The sequence below is a fragment of the Copadichromis virginalis genome, linkage group LG9, assembly GCF_057382275.1.
Source record: "Copadichromis virginalis isolate Kocher_CV1m ecotype Utaka linkage group LG9, C_Virginalis_male_GT1.1, whole genome shotgun sequence".
In the NCBI taxonomy this organism is placed as follows: Eukaryota; Metazoa; Chordata; class Actinopteri; order Cichliformes; family Cichlidae; genus Copadichromis; species Copadichromis virginalis.
In genome coordinates, this window is record NC_140626.1 from 33,396,626 (window position 1) to 33,413,932 (window position 17,307).

The following is a 17,307-nucleotide window of genomic DNA, read 5'->3' on the forward strand; positions in this document are numbered from 1 at the left end:
ACTGGGCAGTAAAACAAAAATTTTAAATTTTCGAGGAAAACATTTTCTTCCCGAAGTTTGCATGTTTTTTTTTCGGTAGAAGGGCTCAAGACAATGAGTGGAGTTCGATTTTTTTTTTTTACAGGTTTCTATTGTAGTAGAATCTCTTTCTGTGATTATCAGAGATTCACAACTTCACCACATAGGAACTTCTGACGGGGTTTCTGCTGCCATGGCGGGAGGACGTTCCATCCCAATTGCTTAAGTAATCAGCACCCATTAGCAGCATGCTAGTGTTTAATGTGCAAAACCAGCTTAACTGTGAGAAAAACCGAACATAAGTGTTGTTTTGATTAATCTCAGACATGCTGTTGATGCTGGATTTATGAAAAGTAATATAGATGTTTTTGAATAGAAGCAGGTGGAAGTCATTAACTTAGCTGTTTAGCTCCATTCACCCTTTTTCACTAAAGACAGTCTTGCCAGCGCCCCCTTCTGGATCTCTGACTGAATTGCAGCCAAATTCCGATAAAATTTGGTTAATGGGAAGCAAAATGTGTGTGAATTACTGAGCCTCATTTACATGAAATGTATCTCCGCAGGGAGGCGTGTGACCTCTTGCGTTATTCATTGACAGTACCAAGAGTATTCATACTTCTGTCACACTGACAGCTAGTCAGGAACAAAATACTAAAACTTTGGCAAAGTAACAGAGTTTCATTGCCTTTTGTGCAGTCTCTGGTTTCTTCAATGTTGTCATATTGCTGTTGAGTTTTCAAGATAAGGTTGTTCCAGGACACTGGTGATGGTCAAACACGAGAGTCAGCGTGGCCTTTTAAGCTTTTCATGAAACCAAATGGGGAGAAATCCTGATGCAGATGTGCTGAGCTGATTGTCGCTCTGTAGTCAGAGCTGGCTGACACCACCAGGACCTTAAAGCCGGTTTGTGCCGAGCCGAACTCAGACCAGACAGATGCTGAATGACAGCGGGTGATTTGTCATAAAAGTTGACAATGTTCAGTTTGTACAGAGACATCAAATGCTCTTAGGAAAAGAAAAAAAATGAAAGGAGGCATTTATGGCATTAAAATAGGCTAACAGGTGTCCTGCATGAATCTCAGTGTTCTGCGCTTGTTATTGCTGTCTTGCTTCCTTTTGAATTGATCTTTTACTTCTGACCTGTGGTCATTTTTGTATGTTTTTTTAACCTCTTTGTTCAGATGTTTTTATTTTGCTTTTTGATTCTTTCTATGAAGCGCTTTGTAACATTGTTAGGAAAAAGCTATATAAAATCTACGACTATTATTATTATTACCATCATCATTATTTTTATTACATGTCTTTGTTCAGTTGTTAAAAAGCAAAGACTAGTGGTTTGCTGCATGCTTAAACCTATTTTGAATTTGTGCTAGGCTGGTGTTAAACCAGCAGTCTGATGCTTTTACTAAACTGAATAATAAAAAAAAGAGTAAATTCACCTGCAGTCTTGACTATTTTTGGCATAGGAGAATAACACTACAGTTGACAAGCCTCTTATTTTCCTTCCACCCAGGCAGGTGTTTTTCAAAGCATTCCATAAAACTTATTCCTAAATCATGCATCCTTAATCAATGAAAGCCAGTAAGCTTCATTTTTCTCCCCACTCAGTGTGGTGACAGTGAAATAGGACTCTTCTGCTTCATGTTATAGGGAAGTGAAGCTGGAATATCTAACATGACTTTTAGACAAATCACCCACAAGCCAACAAACTGCCGAGTATGAGGGCGTCCACCACTGGGCAAAGATGCGTGTTAGAAGAGTTTGGGACCGTGTAGAAAATCTCATTGTGCACTTGTGTCATTTTTTTGGTGTTATCGCAAAAAGTTTTGAGAAGAAAAATAATGAAATCCCAGGCTCTTCTACACTGTGCCTTCGCCCAGGTGCGGTAAAGCGAGAGCAGGTGCAAACTCAAAAAGTGCAAAACTGCCAACAAAAACAGATGAAGATTCAGGTTGTTGAGATTTTTTTTTCCTGACCGCACCTTCTCCTCTCATCTATTACAACATAGTAGTTCAGCCACTTTTTCATAGCTAGTGCCACTCCGAAGTCAAAAGAGAGACCGCTAACTGGTTTTCTTCAACTTACTCTAAAAAATATAAAAAATAGTAATAATTGTACCGCTATTAAAAGACTGGTAACATCAACAACGTACTTTTACTACGAAAACATTGTTTTGAAATCACGTTGTCATTATTTTCCCTCCTCTCTCAAGTGTCAGTCAGAACGCCACCGACCCTTAACGTGTTGAGAAACACCGCCGTCACTCTTACAAGAAAACATACTCTGAGAATATTGATCAACTGTGGGAAGGCACAAACTCCCCAGGCCAAAAAATGATGGATACATTTGTGATATAGTTGCTCTGCCCCCTCTGACCACCTGTAGCTTTGGTGAAAGGTCATTGTTCTAAACTCCCGGTTCTGGTTGACCCAAGAGTAGGTTTTCCTTTACTGTCTATTACTCCAACAAAGGCAGAGTTGACCTGACAGACAGGGTTACCCTCTCTGTTTTGCAGTTGCTTTGCTTCCTTTCAGGAAACTCCCAAAACACTTTCTCCAGGGAACAGGAAATGACATTAAAGGTAGTAATTCTTCCATGTTGCAGGCTCCTCATAGTTCTTCATAGCTTCTTTCTGCTGCCGCTTCAGCGTTCTCAGCTATGGTACATCCAGTAAACAAAAGAATAAACAGGCCAACCTCAAATGAGAAAATCCTCATTTGTTAATTATTTTTTTGCTTTTCTGTTCCTGCTATGGCGTCATTTCCTGCTGTCTGTCATGGGTGATTTCTGACTGTGATTGTTCACTTTGTTCGCTGCCCGCAGTGTCGGCAACAGTTTCTGTCTTGACAGCGAGCGGTTGAAAGATCTCGGATGTGGCCCGTGTTACGCTGTCATATGAAGGTGGAGATGAGGTGGAGGAAATCGTCTCTGAGCGCTCGATCCCTAACATGCTTGAGCCGTAGTTTTCTCTCATCATGGTAGCAATCAGCCCTTCTTTCTCAGGCGCATCCTCCCCAAACACTACTTCACCTCCTTGTTCACCTTCACCTCCCGCATGCCGAGGTGTGGTGATCTGGCGGTACATGTAGGAGGCGGCCTTCAGCTGTCGCCTCACAAGGTGTCTGCGGTAACACCTCTGGATGATGGTGGCGGAGACTTCTTCCTGCTTGCGCCTCAAAGTTGTAGTTATGGGTTCATAAGAGATTTTGGACGGGTTCGCCATCATGAACTTCTCCTCCATCTGCTGCTTGAGGGCATCCATCTCTCCTGACTCGCCCAGGACACGCTTGGTAAAGGCAAACAGGATGTCCAGGCAGTGGATTTTGTCTCCACTGACCATGGGCAGGTCCATGGAGATCAGTTTGATCTTGTTAGGCTTGGCGATGCGCAGCGGCTCTAGCAGCGAGTCAGCAAAGTCGGACAGCTTGGAGTACTCGATAAACTGCGTGGCCTCCGGGTCGAACTTCTCCCAGACCTCGTAGAACATCTCGAAGTCGTCTTCGCTGAGGGGTTCAGTGCTTTCCTCAGTGGCAACACTGAAGTTCTCCAGGATGATGGCGATATACATGTTTACCACAATCAGAAAGGAGATGATAATGTAGGTGACAAAGAAGGTGATGCCCACTGATGGGTTCCCACAGTTCCCCCTGACGGTGGTGCCAGTGTGGGGGATGTTGGCATCGCACTCCTCAGGGGAGTTGTTGAGAATGGGATTGAGAAGGCTGTCCCATCCTGCAGAGGTGGTGATCTGAAACAAGCAGATCATGCTGTTCCCAAACGTCTCAAAGTTGAACATGTCATCGATCCCCCCCTGCCGTTTCACGTAGGCAAAGTTGGCCATACCAAAGATGGCGTAGATGAACATGACAAGGAACAGGAGAAGTCCAATATTAAAGAGAGCAGGAAGGGACATCATGAGGGCAAACAGTAACGTCCGGATTCCTTTAGCGCCTCTGATGAGGCGCAGAATTCGTCCAATACGAGCCAATCGGATCACTCTGAACAGTGTGGGTGACACAAAGTACTTTTCAATGATATCAGCAAGCACGATCCCTGAAAACAAAAAGCAACAAAGATGTAAGTCACACCACTTATATGCATTTATAGAAACATTTGCAACTCCTGGGTGAGCTTCTAATTTGATTTGTTTCTTGTTTTAGGTCTGTGAAACAAAGAATTGTGTTTTGTTTTTATTCATTATCCACTTCTATCACTTGTTTCTCTGATAATGTCTCTGGTTGGAAAAGGTTACCAGTTTTTGTTGGGAGTAAGAGTGAAACGACATGTTTGATCCCCCCTTTTTATGTGAATGTGCTCAGATCCTGAAGTAGAAATCTTGGGTTCAATTTGATTACAACAATCATGACACCGCTTATGTCTGACTTCAGTCAAGCCAGCTAATGTAAAGAAAGTCTGACTATGTTGAACACGCACCCTTCTGGTATCTGTGGGATGCACCAATACAGTTTCTGGACACAGGGTGCTAACTAAGCTTGCCAGTGTTAGCTGACAGCGTAGTACGTCATCCTGAAGCCTCAGTCACACAGGCCTATAGACTGTTCCCCAATGAGTTGGTGAGTGGTTGCTGGATACTGCAGCGTGTTATCTACCACAAGAAGGTTGTAGCACCAAAAACCTGTTTCTTATTGCTTTGGTTGCTCCAGGCTCCAACTTGTCAGCAGTTACTTACTAGGACTGGGCGATATATTGAGTTAAAAAAAAAAGGATATATTTTTATTCGAGATATAAGATGTGACAATATTGTTTATATCGATATAGTCTATGTTACGTTATAATTATACTTGTGGAGCCGCAAGTTTGCCTCTCTTTCGTCCACTTTTGTCTCTATGCAACGTTACTCGGCCTCGCCTGTCCTTCACTGAACACAACTCCCCCATAGCTTCACCTGCAGGCAATGACAAGATGGACACGGCAAATCTCCGTTAACGAGTTACCGTGGATCGCCTTGTGCGTGGGGCTGGATGGCGTCAACGTGTTAGCGAGCTAACCGTGCTAATGAGCTAACCGTGCTAACGAGCTAACCGTGCTAACAAGCTAGCCCACAGGGGCTGCATGGCCTAAAATCCTTTCATTTTCTCACAAATCGACAGCACGCCTTATGTATGAATTCTGGTTGTGCTTACTGACCGTGAACCGATTTTATATGGTACACGGCGCTCAGCAATCTGTCAAAAAATGTTTTAGTATGACTTTGGTAAGCTACGCTTGATGGATTGTTGGAGCATTACGGCTACTGTAGTCTGGAGCCTCACGGAGGCTGATAATTTATTTTTGAGTAATTTCTTCATGTACATCTACGCTGTATGTTAATAAAAGTGCCTGTGTGACATCTGGGACACAGCTTTGACTAAGAGCTCTCTTTTTGTTCTTACCTTATAGCTTAAAAAAAAAATTGAGATATATATCGTATATCGCCATCAAGCTAAAAAATATCGAGATATGAATTTTGGGTCATATCGCCCAGTCCTATTACTTACCAACCAACCAGCAACTAATGCTGAATAAATATCATATATATGTTTGTGACCAATGTCACTTGGTGAGACATTTCCTGCAACTACTGGCCAGCTTGTTGGGGAACACATATTTTTCCTTAGTGACCAGTGGTACCATGGAGTCATTGGCCAGTCCTTTACCATACATGACTGGGGCCTAATATGGTCACTTCTGGCTCTAAAGAGATGTCCATAAAGTGGAGTGATCATCATCCAGTCTTTGACATTAGATGGGCATGCCCATCGTTTATACACTATAATTTTAAAAGTGGTCATTCCATCTATCACATGGTCTTAGCTATTAGTCACTGGTTCTACCTGCAGTGCCTAATTTAGATAATTTTGGCTTAAATATAACAATTAATAAAAAGCAGTGATACTTGAAAAGGAACTGTTTTCTGATGTACCAAACTAAGAATTGATTACCTCCAGACTATTGAATTTTCTTTAATGTGTTGGCATTCCTGTGAGTTACATCATCTAAAAGCTCTCAGTTTGGCTCTCTCAGTGTTTATGTGGCAGGTCTGCTGTGATTACAACTTGACTAATTGGATCTGGAGAGCTGAGGCGTCTTTTCCCACTAACAGCAAGTCAAACGCTGTAATTCATCCGTCTTTTCCTTGTTATCGGAGAGGGAAACACACACACACACACACACACACACACACACACACACACACACACACACACACACACACACACACACACACACACACACACAAATACTGTTTTCTTTCATTCACCTCCCTGTGTAAGTTATAGGTGATGGAAGGAAGGAGTGGAGGGAGTCGAGAGGGAATCACCATCACATCGTACATCAACTCAGCTTATGCCCTCCATCCTAACATCTCTCTCTCACACACACAGACGCAGAACAGACGCAATCATGTTTGATTTGTCTTCAGGGACCGCCCTGTGGCAGCTCCGATTGCTGCTGTTACCTTCACCTCCCCCATGCAGCCTCGCCTCAGCGTGCACACTAACACACACACAGACACACACTTAATTACACACATACACCCAATCTTGTCAGGCGAACAGGAGCAGCAGCGCACGCGACGTATGAACACTGATAGCTGAATTAACTGCTTGGGATACTCTGTGCTGTCCCTGCAGACTGCCTGTCATGTGTGTTATTGTGTGTATGTGTGTGTGTGTGTGTGTAATTGTAACATGACCGCACAAGACCTTGGTGCAGGTTAAACATAAAGGCCAACCACATGGTCACTTTGGTGACAAATAACTGTCAGGCAGACGTCCCATTGTTTTCTGCTGCCACAGCTGATGGCTGACACACATGTGTACACATGCGGGGTATCATGAGCTCCACACACACACAAAGCCTTATGTCAGCTGTAAGTTATGTGAAACAGCAGTATATAAGTTTGACACATGTCATGTCTGATAATGAAGGAAAGCAAGATGATTTGTTTAATCTTTCGTTTCAGCTTGTATTTTGGTCAAAATGATTTTAAACTAAGTTTAGAACAAAAGAAGAACTTTGAAATACTGCCTCACAGTTTCAGTATTGTAGTTTAATCACCAGCAGTTTTAAAAAAAAACCTTAAGAAAACATTTTAGTTTCCTAGAAACTATTTCCTTAAAGTTAGCTACGATGAATGAGCAGCTCTTTGTTGAGTACCGGTAATGTCAGAGGTAAGTGAAATGTCTCCTTAATTCAAAATTTCTTAGAAAAAAACTCTTAGAAGTTGATTCGTCAAAAATGTGACAGATTTTAGTCACTTTATTTTAGAGGAAACTTTGCACATCAGTCCTTCTGCTGCACCGCATTTAAAATAAAGTTGTCTTTATTTTGCTCCAGTTGGAGATCCTTATCTTTAAACCTTACCGATATCTAAACACGTAATAAAAGTTTTTTTTTACCATGCTGTTAACTTACTTTTTAATGCTGTGAATCTGAGCATTTTCATAAAATAAAGCCTGCCTCAAGAGGCCATTATTGGAACTGCAATTATTATTTTTCAATAGATCAACACAATGTACAACTTTCTAGGAAGCTTTGGTTTATACTTTGATTTATGTCTGTGTTTGAAATACTCTGCACTCACAAGACACTGCTCTTTTTTTCTTTCTGTTATTAAAATGAACTGAATGTGCCTGTGCTTAACACTGCAGATTTTGTGTGAAACTAACCGCACCTGTGAGCACTGTTTATGGATTTGGGGACCATCTGCTTTTTACCCCGTTTAGTAAATCTGGCTCAAAATCTTTTTGAAGCCGAACTCACCCACGATGGAGAGAATGACCACCACGAAGTCGAAGATGTTCCAGCCAACGGTGAAGAAGTAGCAACGCAGCGCCATGATCTTGATCAGGCACTCGGCAGTGAAGATGATGATGAAGGCCAGGTTGATGTTGTTCAGGATCTTCTCCATCTGAGGCGGCTGCTCGTCCGTCTCCACCATCATGGTGATCATGTTGAAGAGGATCAGCACCATGATGATGATGTCGAACGCTTGCTTCCCAACCAGGTCGAAGAAGAAGCCCTGCAGAGCGTTCTAAGAAGCAAGAATGTTCGGTTAGCCGATAAACCCCCATTTAGTGTTTCTGTCTTTGCTAAGCCACGTCAGGTTGTTTATAAGCCAGTCATTAAAGACGCCAATCAAAGTGCTGTACAGCAGACATTTACAGGCTTCGCTGCCACAAAGGCAGATGCAGAATTTTTTGCCACTTAATTCAACAACTTTCTGTCCAGACGAGAATAATCTGTTCTCTAATTTGAGACTTCAATTTTAATCTGACACTTTCATGCGCCGAGCTTCTTTAATATGCTGCACAGGGTTGTGACAGACGTTCATGCAAGGGACACCTTAGCCTTCAGTCACACTAAAGCAGGAAAAACTGGTAGCTGGAGAGTGATTGTATTCACTTTTTGGTTGCCCAAAAGTTTAGAGTTCTGAGAGGTTGCAGAAGAGAGAGGCAACCTGACTGGGATCCCTCTCAAAGAGCTCGGCGAAGGTTTGCAATTAATCGCCATCCTCTCAACAAGACAACCAGCCTGGCATGGTGACTCAGTCAGAGAGAGTGTGTGCCAGTGAGGTGAACATGAGGTCCGAAGGTTTGTCGCAGGTAATTTACTGCAAATGATGCTAAACGTAACAGCAAAAAGCACATCTTATTTTCATTTTATACTGCCACGTTTGTTTGTTGTACTTGTTAAGTTAATATTTTATTTCCATTTGATTTTCTTATTCTTTACCAGCTACTTTGTTCTCTCCCTTATAGAGACATTTAACTCTAACAAATTCTCGAGAATCTCATTTCTAATTGAGTAATTCTACTTTGGGGATTCTATTCTGTCTATTGTATTCTGAGAGTTATTCTGCTTTAATAAGTTATCGTATTATTCTGTTATTAGATGCTTTTCTTGCTGCTATAACAGGAAAGCGACCATTTAATTATTCAGTTTTAAGAAGAATAATGGACTTTGAGAGGACATGGAACCTGCAGGCTGATTAATGATGCTGAGACGCTCCTGTAAGCTGAACCTGGACTGAAAAAGACCTTCAGATGAGGTGCGTTTTTAGATCTGAAGACTGTTGGAGAGGGTCGATGACCCGATCTGGAGGGGGAGAGTTCAAGTGTCTCAGAGCGTGGTTCTTGGGACTGCTGACAGCTGCTGCTCAGCTGATGTAAATAAAACAGCCTGCGATTTAAAAGTGTACCAGCTCAGACATATACTCAGGGGGACGCCCATATTTGTGCTTATGTGTATCATGTATGTTTTTGAAACAAATCCTAAACTTGACTTATTGTTCTTATTGTGTTTACATGCACCAATAAGGAGTCTAACACCTTTCTACACTTACATTTCTACAAAAGTAAAGGACTGAAGGAATCTCTGTACGTGTGCATGGTTGGGGCGTGAGAACGTGGAGAATTTGTCATCCGTCGCCTTCTTTACTTTGATGTTAGTAAACAGCTGGAGCGTGACACAGCAGCAAGATTCATGCAGTTCTGCTGTAATGTGAGCAATGATGACCTTTGTGCAGGATAAACATCAAGACTGCCCGGATGGCCATCCTGCTGACAGATAACTGTCAGGCAGACATTAGATATATTAGCTCACTGCATAGTTTTATATTTTTATCTTTATGCTTCTCAGGCAAGTTACAAGAAACTCCACTATATGAATTTTATAAATATCAGAAGAAAATGTTTTAAAACTTGAATCTTAGTTTAAATTAATTAGAAGTTTACAAAATAGAAGTTTTTAGATTGCTTTTTAAACTCAACATCAACTGCTGTTGAGCCCCGGCCACAGTTTAGCTAATGATTAGTGATTAAAAAGAAAACCTTGACAAAAACACTTGATTTCATGTTGTTCAATTTCCACAAAAACTCTTTCTTTTCCTAGAAATGTAAGAGGTTAGATGTATAATACAAACATAATTACTGCATAGTTTGGTACTGATTACTTGAAATGGAAAGTGTGGTTGTGGCTACATTTATTATGCACCCACTAACGTAGCAGTTAACTGAAAAAAAAAAAGGCTCATAAACTATCAGTTTCCTAGAAAGGCTCGTCTAAATTCTTGGAGCAGTAGAAGCTGATCTTCAGGTGAATTTTGAGGTACATACAGAGGTATACTATAGGTGTATATCATAACATCTCTTATCAGGTATAAAGGGCATGTTGTGCGTCACTGTGAAGTACACTCATATTAATGGTCCAGATCTTTTTAAGTAAACAGATTCTTCAGTGAGAGGCTGCTCTGTTTTCTGATATGCTGGTAAGTCAAACATTCCTCTGAAGGCCAGTCGATAAACTGAAGATGACATACATGTCTTACTACAGCTACATCTCTCATACACTTTCCCAACAACGCTTCCTGCACATTTCAGATGTTCACAGGACGTAATCTCTAATCTATTGAACAGTTGGATTCATATGTTGTTTGCACAGTGGCACAATTTTTCTAATTTTGCTTAAAAAAACTCTTAAAAAAATGAAAATCTGAACTTGGATCACTATGATGTGATCCAAGTTCAGATTTCATTTTTTTAATACTTGGATGAAACTCCTTTGCATTTAATGACAGCCTGAAGTCTAGAAACTGTGACCATCACCAGAAGCTGTGGGTCTTTGTGGGTCTTAACTGGGCAAACATTGTCTCGAGTTGAGATCAGGAGACTGACTTTGCCATTTAAGAAGATCCCATTTCTGATTTCTCCTCAATTTCTCTTATCCTGAGAAACTGCCGTTTTTTCTCTTCCCATCATTCTGGGACAAATTCATCTTCGGTCTTTAGGGTTTTTTTTCTTTCTTTCTTGTCTCTTTCAGATGTTTTCTGTCGAAGCCTAATCAGACCTTGCTGAGTGTAACCAGTGGTTTGCATCTTTTATTATGTTTTTTTTTTTTTTAATTGAAGACTTTGATTATGGCTCTCGTACGTTCTTTAGAGTTTTCGTGATTCAGTTAGATGTTGTCAAATTGTTTTTCTTAACTAAGGAAAGAATTCTGTGATCATCCACTTCTCTTGTCCTTTAGGGCATTTTGGTACTGTTGAGCTGGTCAGTGCAGTCATCATTTTTAAGACTGTTTGTTGAGCCACTTTTAAAAGTTTGACTCGTCTTGCTTTGTCTTTCCAGCCTAACGATGGCATCGCTCACTTCCATCGACATCTTTCACGGCCTGATATTTAAATTTAAAGTGAAAAGCTATAAAATACAAACTTAACGCTTTGATACTTCACTGGCCACAGGACTGCTGGCCAGTCAATTATCCAGTTAATTCACACTGTGTGTGAAAATGTCTGTAATTCCTAATCAGTTAAAGCAACACTTTTGTGAAACCCCTCAAATTAAAGCTGAAAGAATCCACTGTGGTGGTGTACAGAGGAAAAGTGAAATCTAATAACTAACCTAACTATTGTGTTTGCAGCCAAATATTAATTGAAAAAAAGCAAAAGTGGTCAAAATTAATTTTAGATCATCATTGGAATGATTACATACATATTTAAAGGTAGTTTCCTCCATTCAGCTTCGACTTGATAATAAAAAACGCTTCTGTCCTTACAAAGTTAACTTTAACATACTTAATAAACTGTTAATTAAAACTGAGTGTTCAAAATCTGTTTGAATAGAAACAATACCAATGAAACCATTTCTGGACGTATCATGTAGAACTGAATCTGTTTTTAAGGTGGACGTGCTGTGTGTCGGTACCATCGGTCTGGGAATGGGCTTCTGAGGTTTTTTGGAGCCGAGTTTCTTCATGGCGTTGTAATACTTCTTCTGCTCCTCGGTCATGAAGATGTCCTGTCCTCCTAAGTAAACAAACCAAGCAACATCTATGTTATTTTATAAGACTTAAGGTTGCCATCTAATGTTCTTACAAAGAACCTGCAAACCTGTTAATATATATTCAGACGCTTTTGCTTTGATTTAAAATGCGAAGCTGTAGAAAGTAAACGTGCGTTTCCTGTGCCATGTGTGACGCTGGTGTCAGCCGTGGTACTTATCTTTCTCTTCTGCTGGTTGAAGTTGTCGATGATGACACCGATGAACAGGTTGAGGGTGAAGAAGGAGCCGAAGATGATGAAGATGACAAAGTACAGGTACATGTATAGATTGATCTCCTTGATAGGCTGCTCCTCCACCTGTTCAGGGAACACACGGATCTGTTTCTGAGTTTCAGTTTGACTGTATTCAATGTTTGTTCCACCTTTAATCCTGTTCACATCTGACATTTTAAAGACATTATCAGTTATTAACACGACATCATATCAATCTGTTTAGATTTCTTTTTCATTGAACTTTAATTTGACCCTTTTTTGTTTCCAGTCCTAATCGAGCGCCAACATCCACAGAAGAAAACTAAAGATGACGCTGAAGTGGCGAAACCTGCAGTTCCTCTAATGTCCAGAGGAGGTGCTAAAAGTGATGCTGAACTCACTTTGAATCTTACTCTATTCAGAACGTGAAAAGATTCAGAATCACGTGCACATTCAAAATGTTGTCGTTACTCACAGCTCTCGAGTCCACCGCTGCGTACATGATATCCATCCAGCCTTTGAACGTTGCCTTGAAACCAAACAAAATCACAGAAATGAGTTAACTGTTGTCACTTTAACCTTACCAACTGTAGCGAGACAGAACCACTGATTTCTTTAGTGTAGGGAGATGTACAACTTTCCCACTCCATAAGAGACAATTATTCAGTTCATGTTCATGCAAACTTGTGATCGAAGTACAAATTTTATTCAGTTTTTTGAGGACAGAAGGCTGATACCCACTGACCCGATGTATGTATGTTTGCATGTGAAAGACTTTAAGATGTCGAGACTTAAAAGTCCGAGATGACTCTCTGGGAGAGGCAAGAATAACTTAGCTGAACACTCAGGACTGAAACATGTTCGTTTACATCAGGGGTGCGGAACTCCAGGCCTCGAGGGCCGGTGTCCTGCAGGTTTTAGATCTCATCCTGGGTCAGCACACCTGAATCAAATGATTAGTTCATTACCAGGCCTCTGGAGAACTTCAAGACATGTTGAGGAGGTCATTTAGCCGTTTAAATCAGCTGTCTTGGATCAAAACCTGCAGGACACCGGGTCTCGGGGCCTGGAGTTTGACACCTGTGCTTTACATGAACCTGACATGAAGGGAAGACATCCAGTGATTGTCCTCGCTTTATGATCCAAAAGGAATGGGTGGTGGGAATCTGCGGCAGATGTTAGTGCATGTGCAAAATCAGGGAAGGGGGTGTCGGGGGTGTTTGGTCTCTTCAGCTGTAGAAGGCTGCATTTTTGATTTGGGATTTCAGGTTGAGCCGTTTGCACTGACTTCATGTTTTCAGTTTAGTAAAATCACAATTCGCAACACCTGCAGGCTACATGAGGCTACATGAGGCTACATGAGGCTACATGAGGCTACATGAGGCTACACTCAATGCTAATGTGCTAAACGGACCGCCTACTTTAAGCAGCCATTAGCTGCACAGACTGCAGCTTTAAATAAAATCTCTTCTCTACTTTTCAGATGCTTATCAATAGAAAAGAGAGAAAAAAAATCACAGCTCCTGTTCTTTCTGTTTCTGGGGATGTCAAGCGAGTTTCTCTGTTCCCACGTCACCAAGGCGACGTTGTGCACATTTCCTCCACTCAAGAGAATAACTGAACAAAAAGGGTCTTGAAGCAAACCTCCTGCTTTATCAGAAAATTAGCAGAGAGCAGTACTGCTGCTGCGTTTTTCTCAATGAAGGATCAACAGGTCCATTTAGGGACTTCCGTCCTCGCCGAGAGAGGATGTGAGATGGAGGGAACAGAGAAGAAAGAAGGGAAACAGGATACTTTGGTCTGAGTGGGCACCTGCTGTCTGTCACATTTAGACCTGAAATCAGCTTGTCACCGCGGGTTACCACCTGTTGTTATTATGGGCTGTCAGTGAGAAGGGTTCACGCTGTAAAAGGATGTTAAAAAGTCAGCGATGACATTTACGGGTGGCTGCTGAACATTATTTTGTGTGGTTTTTGAAGCGCAGTGCTGAGTCTCCATAACTGAGCTGCTCCGTCATAAACAACGCCCGGTCAGAAGTAAATCCCACCACTGACAGCCAGCTGCGTAACACAGTCATCTTAAATTATCTTTTGGTCACGCCGTCTTTGATCCTAGTCGGGTGCCCAGACCACCTCAACTGGATCCGTTAGATGTGGAGGAGCAGGGGCTACTCAAATGGCTGAGCTCCTCACCCTGTGTCTAAGGGAGTGCCCAGCCACAGGTAGAAGGAGAGTCCTTTTTGGCCCTGGTATCTGTAACCTCTCTCTTTTGGTCACCACCCAGAGCTCGTGACTGTAGGTGAGGAAGCAACATAGATTGAGCGGTAAATGGAGAGCTTCGTGCTGAGTGCTGTTGGGTTATCTCCACAGTGACTTTGATGAGAAGCAGCACCTTCACTGACATCACGAGGAAGCGGTGCCAACCCATTATTTTGGGGAAGGTGATGGCGTGAAGTGACACTTTTCAGCTGTGCTAACTTGAATTTTAACAGGAGACCATTAAAAATCATACATATCGTATAATATTATTTATTGATGATTAACTGAGAGAACACACTGGATTCAGAATCTCAGTAAAGTGTCTGCATCACTTTTTGCAGTGTGGAGATATTTCCAGATGCTAATAGAAGGTTTGCCCCCACCAACTGTTGCCGCGCCGACCAGCCAAAAACAGAGATGTGCTGAGCAACTGGTTGCCAAGGCGACCGTACTCTGGCAACTCTTAAGTTCTGGGAGGCTGACGGTGAAAGCAGCAGCACGCCGTTCCACAACTTTTTTTATGGTCCTTTCGCCTCCTCCTCTGTGAAATCCACCACATTTCCCTCGACTCCAACCTCTCCGTCCTTTTATCTCCATCTTCGCCTTCTCTTTCACTGCTGTTTAAGTTTAATATTTCTAATTCTACGTGCACTTTTCCTCCCTCCATCTCTGCATTTCTCTCCCACTTGGCTGAAGTCGCTCTAAAAATAAAAGCCTCTCAGACGCTGATTGATTGGAGGCTCTCAGGACTCCCATGGTGGGCGTCAGAGAGCGAGAACGAAGGAAAAAGGAGTGAGTGAAGTAAAGACAGAGAGATAGAGAGAAGAAAATGAAGGTTTGCAAGGAAGGTGATGGAGAGATATAAAGGACGGAGGGGGAAATGGAGTTGTAGTTGCAGTATTTTGCCCTGTCCGTGTTGTGTTGAATAACAGAAGATGGAGAGACAGGAAGGAGGGACAGGCAAAGAAAGAAATGGAAAAGCAGAAAAGAAAAAGAGAGCGAAAGGATGAAGAGCAAGAAACTCATCGTAAATTCTTTTATATCATCATGTGAAGTTTGTCGTTCTAACTCTAATGCTCCAGGCAGGCATGCCACTGCCAGTCTCTTTGTATCCTGAATATAATAAGTATAAAGGCTTTTCATTTCATATCTCATTATGTACCTGCGTTGGACTTTTAGTTACATGTGCAGTAAATCTTACAGTGTTGTTGAAAAGCTGGAGTAACAGCAACAGAACGTCATTTTTATCTAATTATGAAAACAAGCAAGTGACACGCAGCCGCAGACAGTTAACCCAGTGGTTTTCATGCTTAAACTGAACTAGGAGACATATTTATTTCATCAAATCAAATCTGTGCTGTATTTGACTTAAACGTGCGTCTCTGACATGTGGGCCAAATGATTTGCTCCACCACAAATCTCTGCAGCCTCCAGATATGGACCTTTTTTGCCTTATAAAAGTGGAAAATATTTATTGTGTCTAAGCAATGAATTTGCAACAGTTGTTTAAATGTTTAGTGGTAAATACATTTTAAAGAATTGATTGGAACATTGTATGTGTCTGATGTGTGATTTGATCCTCACATATAATGATACGTGGTGTTAGGGCTGTTCGATATAACGATTATATCGGATGACGATATAAAAACATCGTTTCATTTTACGCTATCGTTTGTTGTTTCGTGGTGTCGCAAAATAAACTGTTTACGGCAATATGTTTTCATGGTTCTGATGTCACTGTAGTGGCTATATTCATTTCTTAAAGTTCTCTCTTTCTCTTATATGTAATATAACCACACTACGGACGGATAAGCACCTGTTTTTATGTGTTGACATTAGCAACAACGACGGTAACACCATCGCGTGTCCGCTCATTTATGTGCCACATAAACCTTTCACAATAAAGCTCAAGATCCTGCTGAGACTTTTCAAAATAAACTGAATCACGTGAAAGAGCAGATTATTTACGGATGAGAAGTAAAAAAAGAGCCGTCAGGTGCTAAAAAATAAATCTTAGACTCAAACGTTAGAACAGGCTTTCCCCGCAGCAGGCTGTGTAATAAATACTCACAAAGAAAACGGCGTCCGTTACAACTTATGTCTAAAAATGTATCGTTTCATGCATCAGTTAAAACACTCGACTCCAGCTACATGGCGCCCAGCTGGAAACACTTCCCGCAAGTCGAGCTGCCCGAGATTCACAGAATTTACAGAAAATGTTACGTTTTTGTGATTTATATCGTTATCGGACGATATAATTCTTATATCGGGATATGAGATTTTGGTCATATCGCACAGCCCTACGTGGTGTCACAAACAATGGCAGTAAGAAATATAGTGAAATAGCTCTATAAAAATATTTCTACTTTGACCTCGGTTGATGTCAGCCAAATTTGAATCCATTGTTAAGAGTCCACTCTACATCCCCCCACAGTTTTATCAGAATTCATTCAACTGGTCCCTCTTTTGACCAATAGTTAAATAATGTAAAATCAAGTTTAGTTCTTGAGAAGCTGACCTATGTGGTTAGGAAAAGATCACTAGAATTTTTCATACATTTGGAAGATGTTTCTGGACAGCCCGTTCTCACTCCCGAGGCGTAACAACCTGATGATTTGTCACGTCCCGCAGCGTTCCTGAGGAATGCGAAAGGCGACCTTCGGCGTTGTTATGGTACATGCCAGGTTATGGGTGAAATACAGTCAAATGACGCTCTCGCGGTAAAACACGGTTCAGCCATGTATTGCAGCCCATGTATTGTTGGTTGCCCAGAAGCGTAACATGTTGACGATTTGTCACCTAGCGTAATATATTACGCCTCGGGAGTGAGGACGTGTTGTTCTGGAGCTATTAAAGACTGGGGAAGTTGAGGAACTGGAGGGAGAGCGGGGTAATGAAAATATGTAACTAAATTTGGGAATGTATAAAGTAACCTCTACTGTTTTTATTGTATTTTATTTTATATATATATATATATATATATATATATATATATAT

At 41.4% G+C, this 17,307-nt stretch overlaps 1 protein-coding gene across 1 annotated transcript in view; it reads right to left on the bottom strand.

The window, feature by feature from the left end:
- Nucleotides 1-1,355: 1,355 nt before the first annotated feature.
- The window catches only part of LOC146702341 (sodium channel protein type 3 subunit alpha-like), a 196,428-nt gene continuing 180,476 nt past the window's right edge, over nucleotides 1,356-17,307 (bottom strand). Inside the window, exons 27-31 of the mRNA XM_085468805.1 lie at nucleotides 12,528-12,581; nucleotides 12,020-12,157; nucleotides 11,724-11,828; nucleotides 7,783-8,053; nucleotides 1,356-4,071 (exon numbers count right to left, since the gene is read on the bottom strand). Of these exons, the coding sequence (XP_085324931.1) occupies nucleotides 2,768-4,071; nucleotides 7,783-8,053; nucleotides 11,724-11,828; nucleotides 12,020-12,157; nucleotides 12,528-12,581 (1,872 nt within the window). The 3' untranslated portion in view covers nucleotides 1,356-2,767. The remainder of the gene's footprint in view (nucleotides 4,072-7,782; nucleotides 8,054-11,723; nucleotides 11,829-12,019; nucleotides 12,158-12,527; nucleotides 12,582-17,307) is intronic.